The sequence below is a fragment of the Leucoraja erinacea genome, chromosome 13 (genome assembly GCF_028641065.1).
Source record: "Leucoraja erinacea ecotype New England chromosome 13, Leri_hhj_1, whole genome shotgun sequence".
Classification (NCBI taxonomy): Eukaryota; Metazoa; Chordata; class Chondrichthyes; order Rajiformes; family Rajidae; genus Leucoraja; species Leucoraja erinaceus.
The window spans coordinates 10,682,063-10,701,617 of NC_073389.1; the positions used below are offsets into that span (position 1 = coordinate 10,682,063).

A 19,555-nucleotide genomic window follows, 5' to 3' on the forward strand; every position below is an offset into this window, starting at 1 on the left:
GTTATATTCTATTGTGTATTGTGCTCTTTTGTTTGTTTGGCTGCATGGTAAGTCAAATTCCACTGTACCTTAACTGGTGCATGTGGCAATAAATGTGAACTTGAACACGATCCATACCCAGTCCAGTACAAAGTGACTGTGGAATAATATTTGTTCAACAATCCCGAGTCCGCTGGAGGCAATACCCTTCCACTGTGCCCCGGAGAAGGCCTTGTAAAAGCAGAGGCTCTTACATTACATTGTAATGTTATAATTTTATGTATGTTGATAAATACACCAAAAAAAAAGTTTTCCTACAGTATTCTATTTATAAACAGAATAAAGTCATGTTTTTTTTAATTATCTAGTATAACAAAATGGCGATATCATGGAACATTTCAAAATGTAATTTGTCAGAAGAAAATCTCAAGCGTTGCAAATAATCCTTAAGGATTTGTAGACTCTCATACATTAACTGGGCTAACAAAATCTACAAATATATGATTAGTTTTGTTTTATTGAGCTTTTGTGAAAATTCTTTGTGCTTATACACCCACTGAAGAAGAAATAACATTGTGTCTACAGATATCATTTATTTTACTGTGGATATCTAAGTATCACTTACCTTTTTTCCTCCCGTAGTTCCATCTCAGTTCGTTGCACCTCTTGCTCCAATTTCTTTTCCCATGTGTACGTTCTCCAGGCCTGGAAAATTCGGAGCTGGCTCTTCCAATCAAACAAGGCCCTTGCTTTCCCCATTTTAATCCTGCGTTCCAGAACCAGTTTATACCAGATTGAAAAATGTTTCTGCAAACACTAGTTTCAAATGGTAAATATTAGTCCACAGATATTTATACCAGATTTTTAAATGACAGAACTGTCATCAGATCACTAGATTAGATAAGGAGATCGACCAGTAAGATATTGAATGGTACAGTACAAGGTGAAAAATAGCATGGCATTAAGAATAAGAAGATTTGTCATGCTATTTGGGCTCACACCAAGAATATATCAAGTGAAAATGACAACTCGACTAATTTACATCTACAGCACTAATTGTTGGGTCTCAAACATTAAGGACTCCCATTAGTTGAGTTAATTATATTGCATCGCAAATGCTTGGAATTGTATTCCAAGTACATCTTGAATGGGTGATGTGTAAATAATGAAGCCTGACTAGCGCTCAGTTTCTGAAGGTAGTTTTAGTCAAATTCCAGTAACTGTCCTATAACGAGTGAAGTAATCTGACAACATATACACAGTAACTGAATGGATCTACTCTTTGTTGGGGGGAAAAAACAAATCTTTTAGCCCTGAGGTTAGGAAAGTAAAATCGTAGAATCGAAGTGACCATTACCTAATTTTGTATCCAAAACTAGAGCTAGTGTTTTGGATACATTGGTGTGAAAATATTGAACTTTCTCTTAGCTGATGTGAACAAAGAGGACATCACATCAAAGAAATTTGTAAAACAAAGGTAGCCTCAGTATAGTCCAATTTATTCCCAACTAGTCTCAGGCAAAATGATAATGTTCTATATAGGAAAGTACAGTAGCGATACCAAGCCAAGTGGAAAACACACTCACAACTTTAGTTACCGAGAATTATTATAATGTTGCTATAATGCGACTTGACTATAGGCAATCTGGCACAGCCAAATTGTATTGCCCTTTCATAATGTTGTTGACTGATTTTCACTCACCCGGAGCTGGCAAGTTTTAATTCTGGCATCATTTTCCTGCTTTATCCAAACCTCACGACGTTCCTGGTTTTGCAGCTTTTGTAATTCTATGAGTGCTTGCTTGGCTTTCTCCTGAACCAAGATTTTCTGTTTTTTCTCTTTTTTTTGATGTTCTCGTTCGCTGTGAATGGACATACACAAAATTATCACCTATATAAGAATGTATGGTAAAGACACTAACCCAAGATAAATACACACACTTACATCTTCAGTCACCTAGAATTATTATAATGGTGCCATGATGTAACTGAGCTACGGGTCACGAGTGCATCAAGTTCTCATTTCACTTCTATTATACGGAAGAAGGTACAGGAGTCCGAAAACCATGACCACCAGGTTAAAGAATAGCTTGTTTCCCCCAACAACCATCAGGCTCTTGAACATTGTACAATACTAATCTCAACTATGAACTTCTATGGACTGTCTTTGGTTGCACTAAGGAATTGGATTATTTTGCACTAGTACTTTGGTTATTAATTTATTGAATTGTTTATTATATATTATCTGTGTATTTGCAGGCCTTTAATGCTTCTGCTGGCAGAGTTTCATTATTCTGTTGCCGGTACATATGACTTTTGACTCGACTTTTAATGGAGGTACACTTTTGTGAAGCAATGTAAAAACTTATGAAAAATGTAAAACTTGTAGAGAGGATATAGAAAAGATTTTGTGAAAACAATACCAGGAATGAAGGTCTTTAGTTATGTGGATAGACTGAAGAAGCCGTTTTGAAAAGAGATTACGAACAGATCTGATAGAAGATATCAAGAGAATGCAAGGAGTAGACAGAAGTAAACTCTTTCTGCTGCAGAATTATAGACATTAAACAAAGTATTTTCTGGTGTTGGTTGCCTACTTACAGCCGCTTTGCTTCTTCCATGATGCATCTTTTGTCCATCATTTCTTTCCGTAAAAGCACCATCTCTTTTTTAATTTGCTCTTCCTCTTTCTTGGCCTGTAAAGCTTTTTGTCTATTTTCCTCCTGAATCAGTTGGTGAGCTTTAGCATGAGCAAATTTCTTTATGGATTTCTCCTGCTTCTGTTGCTCCAACCGAGCCTGCCTTTTAACACGATTTTCCTTTACCTTTAAGGTACAGAATAGCATATTTAATTCCTCTGAAGATCAGATTCACGAAGCTTCAAGTGATATTTATTAAGATATTCCATTCTTAAAACAACTACCTGAAATCAAAGACAAATCAGCAAAAAAAAATTCAGTTTCATACAAAGTACACAAATTAATTCCTTAATTGTGTGCAATAACGAAGTTGATTTACTCATCGCGTATATCATATTGGCAACGGATTTTAATTTGTCGTAAAGCTAAAACAAAATGCAAAATTAGGACTAGATGAGTCTCCCGACAACCTGGTACACACTTGTTGGTGTCTTGCCTCCATGCTCAAACATGGGTCTGTGCGTTTTTTCTGTTGGCTTTCCTCATCTATGCCAAGGTCATCAAGGATACCAGACTCCTCCACTTTCTTTTCTAGGAGCTGCTGCAAGAAGGCCTGTGCTGCGGTGCTCTCTTTCTCTTGGTCCAAATAATTGTACAAATCTAGAATCAATGTAATAAAATTTACTGGTTGAAGTGACAGGAGAATTGTTCATATATAAATAGCCGTTTTCAAATTTTTTCACAAAGTAAAAATATTAGTGTTTGCTTTACTGCATCATTTTATTGTCTCCTCACAGTTGTCAATGCTTTGGGCATCGTTGCACAGAGCTCTATTTTTTAAAAATGAATTAACCATTGAACATTTGCTATCATTTGCTCTCTGCTACTCTTATTCCTCCTCTTCCCTCCATTGTTTATTCAAAATACCTTATTATGATGGTTTATTTTTAAAAATTGTATGTGCATAGTTAAATTATTCTCATCGGGAGTGACAAATTCACATGTCACTGTATTTATTCAGGTTAAATCTTGGTCCATTCCATTTTCTGATTCATTCACCAAAAAAGTGACTTCTGGAGATATTTTCTTTTAGTCATTCAAATTCTTTTTTTTTAAATGCAAGGTGAACATTTACACCATGAATAAATTAAGTGGTTTATTACACATAGTAAAAATGAAAAGCTGTAAAATTAGTTTTAAAAAATAGTGAAAATAGGGAACATTGTAGAATCTATTGTAGAAAATAGTGAAAAAGTGAACATTGTAGAATTTAGATATTTTCTATATCCAATGAAAAGAATAACTAAGAAGTTAACATCCTCTCATAAACAGTGTATATATATATATATGACCAATAAATCAGCTTCAATGCTTATTTTTAATTTTAGGGTTAATCTTACAGTAAAGAAGTTCCTAATTAGCTTCATCAACTATTTTTCTAATTATTCTATGCAACGTACAAAAAAGATTTTAATTACTGTGAATGGTGATCAACCTAAAGGTTAAAAATGGTCTGAGTGCCTAATTTCATTGATATACAATTTTAAAACAGAATGAGTCATTGCCTTTCAGTCGTTTTTCTTCTGCATTTACAATCGTCCTGATCATATTTGCTTCTTGTTTTTCCCATATTTAGATATTATAGTAAACTGCCGCTACTTGTTAATTTATTTAATATTGCTTTTGCCTTTGAAGGCTTTCCTTTTGCCAATAACAACAAATAATGTGCCAACAAAACAGAATAGGAAAACATTAAAATGGGATACAAGTTACCTAAAAATATATCTTCTATTTTATATGCACAAAGCATTCAGAATTTCAAGTTCCATTTTAAGTCAGAGAAGATGAAGTTCAAAACTATACAAATAAACCCTCACCATCAAATTTTTCATATTCAGGCATTTTGGAGAACATCTCTGGTGAGTATGCAATTGCCTCTGAATTTTTCATATGGTTATCCAGTTCACCATCCTCTTCATATTCTAATTCCATTCTTAGCTTAGAATTCATCCATTCATTTAGTAACTCATGAGCTACATTAAAAGAAAACTTGTGAGTGGCATTCGATGCTTTACATTTACAATTTTACCATGGCTCTGTCCACAGGTAATTTACCCATGATATTAAAAATGCTCAACTTAAACCCAAAACACAGAACACACTGCTTTATTATAATCAAAGTATTTTTAGTAATTGGAACGTTTATTCGTCAAATTCTATTCAACATAAATGTATTTGGAAAGTGTGAATGAAGGCAATAATTCAAATGAAAAATCAAGCCACATGAATCAAGAAAATGTTACTGAAATAGAATTTTCCAAAACTCAATAAACACATTTAAATTAATTTTAATGACTATTTAAATCTGCACCGAATGCAGTGAAGATATGAAAATATTTCAACAATTTTAACATATACAAAATGTGTCGTTTTTAAAATGTCAATGGTGTATTTTGTAGTAAACAGTGGAGGCTTTGTTGTTTTCTTCCAAAATTCGATAGATTATGGATTGGTGTACACAGAATGTAAGGTGGGAAATATATCCATATTATTTAAAAAAAAGAACTAACTGCAATACTACGGCATGGTGCTGTCTGCATGGAGTTTGCACATTCTCCCTGTGTGGGTTTCCTTCTGGTTCTCTGGTTTCCTCCCATATCCCAGAATCATGCAAACATATTGGCCAAATTAATAATTCCCCTAATATGTAGTAAGTGGATGAGAAAGTAGAATAACATAATACTAGTGTGAAAGGGTGTCAATAGTCAGTATGGTATCAGTGGGTCAAAGGGCCTGCTTCCGTGTTATATCTCTAAATTAAACATTGTTAACATAGTTAATGAAAGGAAAATTGTGTTTGACAAACTTACTGGAGTTTTCTGAGGAGATTACTGGTGGAACAAATAAGGGAGAACCAGTACGGCTGTATGGTAACTCAAACCTCATTGTACCAATTGGTGCATGTGACAATAAATGTAAACTTGAAACTTGAACTTGTGGGTATAGTCCATTTTGACTTTCAGGAGGTCTGACGAAGTCCCACAAAAGAGATTAGTGAACAAAATCATGTATGAAATTGGTTGTTATATTTTGACATGGACTGAAAATTGGCAGACAGGAAAATAGATTTGGGTTGAATGGGGTACCAGGTGGATCAAAGCCCAGGCTTCAACTATTCCCAATACATCGACAATTTATGAGGGGATCAAAATGTAAACCCTTTGTTTTAATGGAACTCTTTGGAATGAAATTTGGTTATCGGATTCAGATTCAATTTTAATTGTCATTGTCAGTGTACAGTACAGAGACAACGAAATGCATTGGAGACAACGAAATGGGATATCACGGATGGGCCTAATAATGGCTTCCAACCGCTTCCCAGCCACTTGCTTACTCACTGGCTTCTCGCGTCACCCCTGCCACTTGCTTACACCCCTGGCTGGCACCTTCTCCTCGGCCACTTACTTACAGCCATGGCTGCTCACGCCACCCCCTGCACCCACCCCTTCTCTGCCAATGCCAACCTTTACCTGCACGCCAGCCGCCTGCAACCATTGACTATTTATCATTGACTCTCCCCCGGCCATCAGCTGGCCAGGGCTATCGACTCACTTGGATCGAGGGCCCAGTTCCAGACAGAGTGGCTGAGGAAGGGTCTTGACCTGCAACTTTACCTATCCATGTCCTCCAGTGATGCTGCCTATCAATAACTATAGAGCAGCCACGAGCTGCTATCTATCTCTGAAGGAAATATCTATCTATCTATCTCTGAAGATCATTAACGGGACGGAGTTGGAACGTGTTTCCAGCTTCAGGTTCCTGGTGGTCAACATCTCCGATGACCTCTCTTGGACCCACAATGCCTCAACACTGGTCAAGAAGGCTCACCAGTGTCTCTTCTTCCTGAGGAGACTGAAGAAGTTCCATCTGTCTCCTCAGATTCTGGTGAACTTCTACCGCTGCACCATCGAGAGCATCCTTACCAACTAGATCACAGTATGGTATGGCAACTGCTCTGTCTCCGACCGGAAAGCACTGTAGAGGGTGGTGAAAATTGCCCAACGCATCACCGGTTCCTCACTCCCCTCCATTGAGTCTGTCCAAAGCAAGCGTTGTCTGCGAAGGGCGCTCAGCATCGCCAAGGACTGCTCTCACCCCAACCATGGACTGTTTACGCTCCTACTATCCGGGAGGCGCTACAGGTCTTTCCGTTGCTGGACCAGCAGGTCCAGGAACAGCTTCTTTCCTGCGGCTGTCACACTACTCAACACTAGACCTCGGTGATTGCCAATCACCCAACCTGGACACTCCTCCCACCAGGAAAAACACTATGACTGTATGCATGTAAATAGATTTATTTATTGCTCATATTCTATGTTGCTCTTCCAGGGAGATGCTAACTGCATTTCGTTGTCTCTGTACTGTACACTGCACAATGACAATGAAAGTTGAATCTGAATCTGAAGACCCTGAGAATATTTTTAATTGAACTTTACTGGCCTTAACCTTGCACTAAACGTTATTCCCTTTATCCTGTGTCTGTACACCATGGATGACTCGATTGTAATCATGTATGTCTTTCGGCTGACTGGTTAGCACGCAGCAAGAGTTTTTCACTGTACCTTAATAAACGTGGCAATAAACTAAACTAAAATAAAGGATCTATAGAAGGCGCTGCCTCTAGAAGGCAGCTAATATTGAGGAAATATTATATAATAGAACCGCTCGGATAGTGACTTTTATATGCTAGGTAATTTGCAAAAGAAAAGCTTAAGGTTTTCAGAAATATGTCTCCTAATGAAGTAAAGTACAATGAAACATACACACAGGGAACGATGAATCAAAGATGGAGGCCTGAATCTGAACCTGCTTAGCTTAGTTTATTGCTTTGAGGCAATTATAACACTGGAGGAAATTGTATTTGATATAACTTTGTGTTGAAGGATGGATAGCTGAATGGGGGCCTCTTCTTCGGCCAGAGGTCATCTGCTCTTTCTCTATGGCACATTCTTGAGCTGTGAGGGTTATGCTGACTTTGAGACAGAATTCAAGGCTGAGAGATAATAGACCCTGCAGTTAGCCTTGGCTATGTTAAATTATAATGAGATTGGGATAAGGTATGGGATGTGTGTGAAGGAGAGTAGTTGCTTGGAGAGGAAGAGAATTAGATTCATGGATTTGTTTATAGAAAAGCGAAGCAGCTGATGTAATTCTGATGTAATGGTTTGAATTGTAAATCTCCCTTGTGTTCTGCCTTGTACATGAGATTGGAAATCCAGCTTCCAATAACAGGAAAGGGGCTACAAATTAAAATTGAGTTGTATCCTTGCACCAAACATTTATTAATTAAGTTGACAGATTTACGACCCATGTATGCTTGGTTTGTGTGGGTTTTGAACTTAGAAACTGTAATTCGGCAAAACTCATGTAATTAATGTTTTAAATACATATGTAATTGTATTGTAAACTATGTAAAATTGTAGTCAAACTATTTATGAAATATATTGTCTTAGTAGGAATGTAAACATTAGACTTTGTTTAGATTTATAGAAATATATTTCTTCTTGGTATGGAAAGTGTGTATGACTTGTGTGATCATTGTATTACATATGTATCTTATATTTTGAGGAGTGGTCTTTGATAATTGAGCCTACTGGGGTTTTGCTGTGTTGAAATAAAATAAGCAAAGTTATACCACAGGCAAACGAAGGTTGTAATGAAGCTAGAGAAGGGGGATCAAGTGACTGATGTTGTAAATCACCAGAAGGACTCAGTTTGTATTTTGTTTGGTTGTTTGTTTGTTTGTCTTTTTGCACAAAGTCTGTGAGCATTGCCACTTTTCATTTCACTGCACATCTCGTATGTGTATGTGACGAATAAACTTGATGACTTGATGATTGGTTACTAGCTTGTCATACCCTCTGTATCTGAAATATCTAATAAACGCCAGAGTTCTATCAAAGTTACTCCTCTCTGGACCTGCACCAGAGCATCAGCTCTTTGTTGGAATGTTCAGAGACTAGTCTCAGCTGAATAAAGAATCGATTTCAACAGATACAAGTGTTTGAGTCAAGTTGACTTTAGAATGACAAAATAACTCAGTTTAACAATATCATCCAAGATCCACAGCACGCTGGCCACACTCTCATTTTGCTACTATCATCAGGAAGGTGGTACAGGAGCCTGCAAATCATGACCTCTAGCTCAAGACAGCTTCTTTCCAGCAACTATCCACTATTGAACACTAAACTCAGAACTATGATCTCAGGTCACGTACTAGTAGGATGAGGAAAAGCTTCTATAACAACACAATCACACTGCTGAACTCGGAGTCCTGACGATAAATTTCTCTGGTCCCTCCGTCCCCTTTGTTTAATCATTCTGTATTACTCCTGATTATTCTGTATCTTCCCTCTTTCTATTTTTTTTTTGTTTTTCTTTATGTACAACTACTACGGACTGACGCAAAACTGCATTTCGTTGTACTGATACTTGTATTTGTGCGATGACATTAAAGTTGAATTGAATTGAATTGAATTGAATCATGATTCCCTAGTATCAATTTATGGTACATATAATATTTTTTATTGCGTTTACAGGGGGTGGTTAAGCTGCAGCAAGTAAGAATTTCATTGTTCTCTAATTGGTATATTTGACAATTAAACACTCTTCACTCTTAAGTAACTTGATCTTGCCTTTGAGGAGGAGATTCACTGTGATGGATGTTCGTGTAAATTGTGTTGTGTCTTCTTCTTGTTTGTATGACTGCATAAACCAAATTTCGTTTGAACCTCTGGGTTCAAATGACAACAAATAAATTGTATTGTATATTGTATTAAGCACAATCCCACGTTACAGGTAAAAGGGGGGCTGCAAGAAAAACTTTACAAAATTATCACACTTTCTGTGATTTATCCCTGTGGCGAGAGAATCATCAAGATACCATACAATCAATGGGAATCTTACCTTCAGCATAGGCATCATCGTGATCATGAAGCTGATCAACTGTCTCCATTGTCATAACATAGCCACTGACTTTTGGATTTGCATTTAACTTTTTCGAAGGAAACACCTCTGCAACAGCACAGTCAGACGCTTTTTCAACTCTCTATTAAAAAGTAATAAACATTCAAATAACAGTACAATCTATATTCAAATCTACAGCAAGACAATCATGAATTCAGTTGTTCATACTTACTTTCATCCAGTCTTGGATATCATCATAATCCAGGTTTTGCTGTTGATAACAATAATAGCATTGTTAACTGAAAAATAATTTAACAGATAGTGCATTATGCACTGCCAATCAAATATATTTGAGCATTTTGTAATCAAATTTAGCTTAATTTGTAATTTATCTGGGACTATTTAGAATAAAATGTATAATATTTTAGAAATATACTGATATTTGACACTTAAGTAAATAATATCCAGATTAGAAGTATATTCACATATGCAGTATATATGAAAAAAAAGTGCTGGACGATTGCATCGCTGCATAGAAGTTAAACGCGACTTTTAACGCCTTCAACATCACGGATCACAATATCAGGACAAACCAAAAGGTTTAGTTAACATATTATCTTGCTTTTTGGTGTGGCTTCATTTTAATCTTATGATGCGAAAAAAGGTTATTTAGGCCCACATACAAATCGGCCGTGTCTTGCCTGCCGATATGGGCTTAAAATTTATGGCTACGGCAACATTCCAATCGATCACATTCCAGAAACATCCACTCTCAAGACAATCAAATTCATTATTTGTTTGCACAATCATGTCATAAGAACATCTAAATCATCTATATTTTGTGTTATAGTCTGTTCATGATCAATATTTTCATACTAAATATCCACAGTACAGTTTTAGTTAGATGTATTGTGCAAAAAATAATGATTTTGATTATCTTGAGAGTGGATGTTTCTGGATTAATTTATGGGAATTAAACATTAAATTCCTTCAATTTGGCATATAAATTCATGACAAAGTGAGATTTAAAAATCATGTTATATTGTGAATTCTTGTGTGAATGGGATCAGTTTGTTATTTGCATTGGGATACTTAGGCTATTTAAACATGTTAGCCTTTTCTTAAAAAATGGATAGATGTTTAGATCTAGTAATTGAATTTAGATGAATTTAATTGAATAGATGAATGTAATTGATTTGATTAAATGATGTGATGATCTACAGTACATTCTTAATGGGAAAGTAGTGGGCAGAAAGGCATGTCACGCGTGGTTTGAAGAGCAACAACTTGTAGTTTACAATGCCAAAATTGAGAAGTTGAGGAAAAACAAGTTGTACAGAGTTGCTTATTGGTTACAATCTGAGGAGTATGATGATGCTGCTGATTATGATACACCAATGTACCAACTAGCAACTGATCTTCTCCATAAAGACTCAGATTTTTGCTAGAATTTTAATTTCTTTACATGTCTGTTACGGATTTACAGCATATAATACAATAATATTCAAGTTCTGAGAATATCACATTTCCAAGGCCCAACTGCCATGTGGAGATGATGACGGCCATGTGTAGGAGACAGTTGGTCAAATGAGCGGTAGATTAGCAGATCACCTCGCGTCTATGTTACTCCATCAAGAAGCCAAGACGGCAGCGGCAGTAGACAGAGGAAAAGAATATTGACAGAAAACGGGCTGGGGGCTCGTGTCCCATTCTTCCGGACTCTGGGAGTAGACAGCGTGAGGGGCCCCAGGGCACGGAGGTGGAGTAGTGGGCATATCAGGCAACAGACGGTATGCTCATTGGGCGACGTATTGGTGGAGTGGGCTGCTGGAGACCCTGTGGATGCCTGGGACTCAACTGGATTAGGCACCACTCCAAAAGGCCAAGAGCACAGACCAGATGTGGCCTGCAGTGATGGAGCAGCAGCAGACATCGACACCATCGCTAGGCCAGGCCAACCCCCGCAGCTCCAACCGCTGCCTGTACAAAGGCTCTTTATGGCCAACTAAAGATTCTATATTTTTAATAGCTTTTAACATGAAGTATACATGGTGGTGCCGGAAATGCAGCAACTTTTGTGCACTGCCTCAGTGTAATCTACTATTTTTACACTTGTACTCCAATATGATTATGCCCATGTATAGTAGGATTGTTATTGAACAATGTAAAAAATGTCACTGTACCAAAGTACATACGACAATGAAATACCATTGAACTTCATGTGGATGTGAAGTTTTCACCTCAGTTTTAAAAATGTGCTGCCTTATCCTTAGACAACTTCCTGCAGTTCTACACACTTTTAAATTCCTGCCATCGGGAAGACGATGTAGGAGCCTGAAAACTGTCACGTCCAGGTTCAGAAACAGCATAGTCCCAACAGCCATCAGGCGTGGTGGGGACACCGCTGAGAACAAAGGGGAACCCGGCGGGGGGGGCGGGGGAGGGGGAGGGGTTGGGGCACACCGGACAAAGAAGGGATGAGTACTTTTTGTATAGGAAGGAACTGCAGATGATTGTTTTACACCAAAGAATGACACTAAATGCTGGAGTAACTCGGCGGGACAGGCAGCATCTCTGGATAGAAGGAATGGGTGATGTTATGGGTCGAGACCCTTCTTTAGACTGAGAGTTAGGGGAGAGGGTGACAAGAGATATTGAAGGGCGAGGTGTGAAAATGAGAGATCAAAGGGGACGGGGCTCCAGGAAAAGGTAGATCATCATTTTTTGTACCATTTTGTAACATTGCCTTTGTGGCAATTCTTTTCTGTACTTTGCGTGCAAAAACAAAGATTTCACTGCACCTAGCTAGGTACAAGTGACAATAAAGTATCATCATTATCAGGCTATTAAACACTATAACCTCCAAATAAGCTCTGAACTACACAGACTAAGGGGCATTTATTGTCATTTTGCACTATTATTGTTAGTTATACATAAATATAGTACTCTGTAAACAATAAACATGAAAAAAAAATCAGTATTTGTGTATATATAATTAGCATAATATTCCACTCAAGTGGACAATTAGAAGTGCCAAAGGGGGGGCATGAAACGTCATTGGTGAGTCGGATTAAAGAAAATCCCAAGGCTCTTTATACATACATTAAAAATAAGAGAGTAACCAGGAAGAAAATAGGACCGCTCAAGGATAAAGGAGCGGATTTGTGCATGAAATCAGAAGATGTAGGCGAGGTACTAAATGTGTACTTTGCATCTGTATTCACTAAGGAAAAGGATATGGACATACCACTAATATGGTACGGCAGTTTGAGATTAAAAAGTAAGTGGTGTTGAGGCTCTTAAAAAGCATTGAGGTGGATAAATCCCCAAGGCACCCATCTTAGATTATTGAGAGAGGCAAGAGATTATAGGGGGCTTGAAGAAGATCTATATTTTCTCTGTCCACAGGCAAGGTCCCAGACTAGATAGTTGCCAATAGACAATAGGTGCCGGGATAAGGCCATTCGAGCCAGCACCGCCATTCAATGTGATCATGGCTGATCATCTCCAATCAGTACCCGGTTCCTGCCTTCTCCACATATCCCCTGATTCCACTATCTTTAAGAGCCCAATCTAGCTCTCTATTGAAAGTATCCACCTCCCTCTGAGGCAGAGAATTCCACAGACTCACAACTCTCTGTGTGAAAAAGTGTTTCCTCATCTCCGTTCCAAATGGCTTACCCCTTGTTCCTAAACTGTGGCCCCTGGTTCTGGACTCCCCCAACATTGAGAACATGTTAATAATAACCTTAATAATCTTATATGTTTCAAAGAGAATCCCTCTCATCCTTCTAAACTCCAGAGTATACAAACCCAGCATTCTCTCAGCATATGACAGTCCCACCATTAACCTTGTAAACCTACACTGCACTCCCTCAATAGCAAGAATGTTCTTCCTCAAGTTAGGGGACCAAAACTGCACACAATACTCCAGGTGTGGTCTCACTAGGGCCCTATACAACTGCAGAAGGACATCTTTGCCCCTATAATCAACTCCTCTTGTTATGAAGGCCAACATGCCATTCACTTTCTTCACTGCCTGCTGTACCTGCATGCTTACTTTCATTGACTGATGAATAAGATCCCCCAGATCCCGTTGTACGCCTCCTTTTCCCAACTTGACACCATTTAGATAATAATATTAGAAGAAACAAAGAACTGCAGATGTTCATTTACACAAAAGGACAGAAAGTACTGCAAGTAACTCAATGGATCAGGCAACATTTTTGGAGAACATGGATTGGTGACATTTTGGGTCAGAACCCTACTTCAGTGATTGTGGGAGGGGTAGCTGGGAGAGCAGAGAGGGTGAACATAGCATGGTAGGTAATAGGCAGATACAGGCCAGGTTTTTTTCCGGTAGACTGATTTTTGGAATAAAGGCCAGCGATCAAAGCTGAAGGTGTGAGGTATGAAGTTGCAAATTGTCCAGCGGAAGGTAGGAGGAGGGAACATTGTCAAGGTACGTGAAGCCAACAGTTGTGAACCTGGGTTTTAGGATGGACAGTGACTTTAAATTAGATTGCCAAATATGCGCGGTGGTTAAGTCCAGCTTCTTTCACCTAAGGAAGCTGGCGAAGGTGAAGCCCATTCTCGAGCGGCAGCATTTTGAGACAGTAATCCATGCCTTTATTACATCTAGGCTGGATTACTGTAACGCGCTCTATTTTGGTGTTGCTCGTTCTTCACTGGCTCGTCTCCAGTTGGTTCAGAATGCTGCTGCTCGCCTTTTAACAGGGACTCGAAAGAGGGAGCACATATCGCCAATTCTGGCCTCCCTACACTGGCTCCCGGTGCACTTTCGGGTTCATTTTAAGATACTGTTATTTGTTTTTAAATCTCTGAATGGGCTCGCCCCGCCTTACCTCTCTGAGCTGCTCCACCCATACGCTCCTGCCCGGTCCCTCAGGTCAGCTGGTCAGCTGCTCCTGGAGGTACCGAGGTCTAGTCGGAGGCTCAGAGGGGATAGAGCCTTCTCTGTTGCTGCTCCGGCACTCTGGAACACCCTGCCGTTGCACATCAGTGGCCCCCTCACTGTAGCAATGTTCAAAATTTTGAGATTTTAAAAATCAAGTCTGCAATTTATCCCCTCAGATAAAGAATAACAATAAGGTTAATTTGGCCCCAAAGTCACTTTCATATCTCAAGTATTAAAAAAGTTATGGCCATTTTCATACACGGAAATTAGCATCTTGTTCCCTATTGATTTTCAATGGACATTACAAAAAAGCTGTGATCTTGGATAATCAAAGGCCCATTTCTTAAGGAAAGATTAACATTTTTAAATAGCCTAAGTGTCCAAAGATTATTCACAAATAATTCACAATATAACATGATTTTTATATCTAATTTACATTAATTTATAGGCCAAATGGAAGGAATTTAGTGTTCAAATGCTGTAAATAAATGCCCATTTAAATCGGCTTTCTAGTGGGTTTCTGTGAACGCGCTGGTTTAGAACGTTGACAGCGCGCTGGATTAGTGCCCTCAAATGCCGAGAAAAATACTGCGGGATATAAAAAGCCCAAAATGAACTACTCGCTATAGATAACTTGATATATAGGGTTATATATGCCCCATTTAATGTAAAAATAAGGTACATACCTTTAATTGTTTGCTTTATAAACCCCTGGGGCTGCGAGATGTTGCGGAATCAGAGAGTAATTTTAAACTATTATAACTATATTATCGAGGCCTATAAAACTAATAATACCTTTTGCGACCGGGTCTTGCAGCGATTTTTCGTTAATGATTTACTAGGCTGAACATCTGCGATTAGTACAGCCTAGTAAAAATCGCGTTTTAAACCCGCCCCCTCCAAACAGCGCCAAAATCGCGGACCTGGCTGTGGGCAGATTCCCAATGGCGATTCAGGTAGGTTTTGTAACATACCTACTCACTGTCCATCTTCAAATCCAGTGTTAAAACGCATTTGTACTCCCTGGCTTTTGACCATGCCTGAGGCTTTGCTTCTGTTTGTGGTGTTTTTGATGTTTCTTTATTTTACATGTCTTTTCCTACTATTTCTTTTGATTGTTATTTTTGGTGTGTATTAACTTTTTTGTCAATGATTAGTGATGTACAGCACTTTGTTGCAGCTATGTTTGTTTTTAAAGTGCTCTATAAATAAAATTATTATTATTATTATTATTATTAAGAAATAGGTGTGTGTAGGTGTGGCACGCGGGGAGGAGGAGGAGGAGGGAGGATTGTTGGAGGTTATCTAAAATTGCAGAATTCAATCTTCCAGAACTGTTGATGTTAGGCTAACAAGTCGCTAGTTTAACGATTTCCCTCAGCCTCTTCTTAAACAGTGGGGTCACATTTGCTACTTTATACCCAAGATCTGTACAGTATCTATCCTATTAAACCAACCACGATTGGTTTAATAGGACATGAGAGCAGAGAATGAAACGTGGAGAAATAGAGTTATCAAAAAGACTACAAAAGGGTCGTCAGAAGAATGAGATAGAGGAATACAATAGAGTTTGGCACTAAGGTTTGATGGGCAAGTAACAGGGCAGATCTGAAGAAGGGTTCCCACCCTATCCATTCCCTCCACAAATGCTGTCTGACCGGCTGAGTTCCTCTGGCAATTTTTGTTTTGCTCAGAAACAAAGGCATTAATGCTAGAGGCAGTCCGATGGCAGAGTAACGTTGATGGAAAGGTTAAACTTTACCCCAGCTAAACTTTCCAAAGGCCGACGAAAGTCCTTCGCTCACGTACCTTTGCTCTATTTTGGTTCTTGGTGAACCGCTTCCAGCGGAAAAGTCCAGGCTTGTCGTGCTTGATCTCCTCGCCCTCTTCCCACATGTTCGTGAGTTTATTTTAAATGACTTGACTTAGCACAGAACTCCCCTGGCCTGCTGCTGAGCAGTCACTTGGCGGTGCGGGGCTAGCGGGAGTTGTAGTTCCCTGTGTGCGTGGAGCCGTTGACAGCGGCAGTCGGCAACCGTCCGCGAACTACAACTCCCATGATCCATTGCACCCGCCGGCGCTGCTCGGCCTCTTATCACCATGACAACGGCCATAAAGCCACCAACAATCATGGAACACAAATGTTAATTTTGAATTGACGTCGGTGTTTGGAAATCTTTATAAATCATAGAAGAGAATCAGAGGTTTGTAACAAATAACGCAATCATTCATAAATGTTCATACTTTGCCACTTATTGGTTCTTTATTGTCACAGTGAAATTCTTTTTTGCATACATAGTTCACAAATGCCATAGTTTTGCATAGGTATGTTGCATAGCTCACAGTTGCCACGGTGTTGGGGCCATTTAGACAAAGAGAAAGTTCAAAATCCACAGTTAAAATCAAAAGTTCAAAATCCGCTTAAGATAAGACACAAAATGCTGGGGTAACTCAGCGAGACAGGCAGCATCTCTGGAGAAAAGGAATGGGTGACGTTTCGGGTCGAGACCCTTCTTCAGTCCGGTCCACTTGCCGGATGTACTGGAGTGGCGCTGATCCACGTAAGCCGCAGGCTGCTGCTGCACGGCCTCTGCCGTCGCCCTTGACCGGCTCAGCTTACCAACCATCCTCACCCTTTAAGTCCTGGTGGTGGTTCTTGATAGATTCAGATTCAGATTCAACTTTAATTGTCATTGTCAGTGTACAGTACAGAGACAACGAAATGCAGTTAGCATCTCCCTGGAAGAGCGACATAGAATATGGTTTCAATACATAAATCTGTTTACATGCATATAGTCATAGACTTATTTTTTCCTGTGGGAGGAGTGTCCGGGGGAGGGGGGGTGATTGGCTGTCACCGAGGTACATTGTTGAGTAGTGTGACAGCCGCAGGGAAGAAGCTGTTCCTGGACCTGCTGGTCCGGCAACGGAGAGACCTTTAGCGCCTCCCGGATGGTAGGAGGGTAAACAGTCTATGGTTGGGGTGAGAGCAGTCCTTGGCGATGCTGAGCGCCCTTCGCAGACAACGCTTGCTTTGGACAGACTCAATGGAGGGGAGCGAGGAACCGGTGATGCGTTGGGCAATTTTCACCACCCTCTGCAGTGCTTTCCGGTCGGAGACAGAGCAGTTGCCATACCATACTGTGATACAGTTGGTAAGGTTGCTCTCGATGGTGCAGCGATAGAAGTTCACCAGAATCTGAGGAGACAGATGGACCTTCTTCAGTCTCCTCAGGAAGAAGAGACACTGGTGAGCCTTCTTGACGAGAGTTGAGGTATTGTGGGTCCAAGAGAGGTCATCAGAGATGTTGACCCCCAGGAACCTGAAGCTGGAAACACGTTCCACCTCCGTCCCATTGATGTGGATGGGGGTGTGCGTGCCGCCCCTAGACTTCCTGAAGTCTACAATGAGCTCCTTGGTCTTCTTGGAGTTAAGGGCCAGGTTGTTGTCAGCGCACCATGCTGCTAGGAGCTGGACCTCCTCCCTATAGGCCGACTCATCGTTGTTGCTGATGAGGCCAATCACCGTTGTATCATCTGCATACTTGATGATGGTGTTAGTACCATGTACAGGTGTGCAGTCGTAGGTGAAGAGGGAGTAGAGGAGGGGGCTCAGCACACAGCCCTGTGGAACGCCGGTGTTCAGGGTGAGGGTTGAAGAGGTATGCTTGTCTAACCTAACAGACTGGGGTCTGTTGGTTAGAAAGTCCAGTATCCAGTTGCAGAGGGAGGGGTCGATGCGCAGGTTACCGAGTTTGGTGATCAGTTTAGAGGGTATAATGGTGTGTTGAATGCTGAACTGTAATCAATGAACAGCATCATTCTTACGTAAGTGTCTTTGTTGTCAAGGTGGGAGAGGGCGGAGTGAAGTGCCGTTGAGATGGCATCCTCCGTACTCCTATTCCTGCGGTAGGCAAACTGATAGGGATCCAATGTGGGGGGTATGCAGCTTTTGAGGTGTGCCAGGACCAGCCTCTCGAAGCACTTGGTGATGATGGGGGTAAATGCAACTGGATGGAAGTCGTTGAGGCTTGCCGCAGTGGAGTGTTTTGGCACGTGGGGACAACTGCTTGGGCAAGTGACAGGTTGAAGATGTCAGTCCAGACATCTGACAGCTGCGCAGCACAGGCCCTGAGGACGCGCCCGGGGATGCCGTCAGGGCCAGCAGCCTTACGTGCATTAGTCCTACTCAGTGCCATGTACACGTCGTAGGGGGTGAATGTGAGGGGTTGGTGATCAGCTGGGAGCACAGCCTTGATGGCTGTCTCTAGATTGTCCCTGTCGAAGCGGCCACAGAAGTGGTTAAGCTCCTCAAGGAAGGATTTGTCGCTGGATGTGGGGGTGGTGTTGGTGGGTCTATAGTCTGTGATGGCCTGGATGCCTTGCCACATGCGTCAGGGGTCGGAGTTGTTGTTGAAGTGCTCCTCAATCCTGAGCTTATGGAAGTGCTTGGCCTTCTTGATGCCCCTCTTCAGGTTAGCCCTGGATGAACTGTAGGCTCGAGCATCGCCTGACTTGAAAGCGGTGTCCCGTGCTTTCAGCAGTAGCCTGACCTCGCTGTTCATCCATGGCTTCTGATTCGGGAATATGGTCATCCGTTTGAGGGAGGTGACACTATTGATGGTGGAGTTTATAAAGTCCAGAACAGAAGATGTGTAGGAATCAATGTCCGTGTGGGAGTCAAGGGTGGCCTGGGTGGCAAATGCCTTCCAGTCAGCTGACCTTGAAGGCACTGGAGGCAATACCCTGGTACCTACTGACCTCCTCGATTCGGTGGCCTCCGAGTTTCCTGTGTATGGCACTGCATGCGACCTGTCGGGTCCATCATTGTGGAGAACCAGGGGAGTGTGTCTATGTTCTCAGGGGCTAGCTATGCCCAATGTTGTAGCTTCAGATTTTGGCATGTATGTTATTGAAAATCTGGTTAAAGCATCTCACACACATTGACAAAATAATGAAAATCATTAAACCCCCAGTTTAAATTCCATTTGGAATATTTTGGAGGACCAAGAAACCAAGAAAAACGACTCTTGCATCATCTAGGCATGAGAAA

The 19,555-nt window shown here is 40.4% G+C and overlaps 1 protein-coding gene across 1 annotated transcript in view; it reads right to left on the reverse strand.

Moving 5' to 3' along the window:
• ccdc191 (coiled-coil domain containing 191) overlaps positions 1-16,497 on the reverse strand; it is a 34,281-nt gene extending 17,784 nt beyond the window's left edge. Inside the window, exons 1-8 of the mRNA XM_055644427.1 lie at positions 16,312-16,497; positions 9,817-9,855; positions 9,585-9,726; positions 4,496-4,651; positions 3,100-3,278; positions 2,581-2,804; positions 1,682-1,841; positions 605-795 (exon numbers count right to left, since the gene is read on the reverse strand). Of these exons, the coding sequence (XP_055500402.1) occupies positions 605-795; positions 1,682-1,841; positions 2,581-2,804; positions 3,100-3,278; positions 4,496-4,651; positions 9,585-9,726; positions 9,817-9,855; positions 16,312-16,398 (1,178 nt within the window). The 5' untranslated portion in view covers positions 16,399-16,497. The remainder of the gene's footprint in view (positions 1-604; positions 796-1,681; positions 1,842-2,580; positions 2,805-3,099; positions 3,279-4,495; positions 4,652-9,584; positions 9,727-9,816; positions 9,856-16,311) is intronic.
• Positions 16,498-19,555: the final 3,058 nt, after the last annotated feature.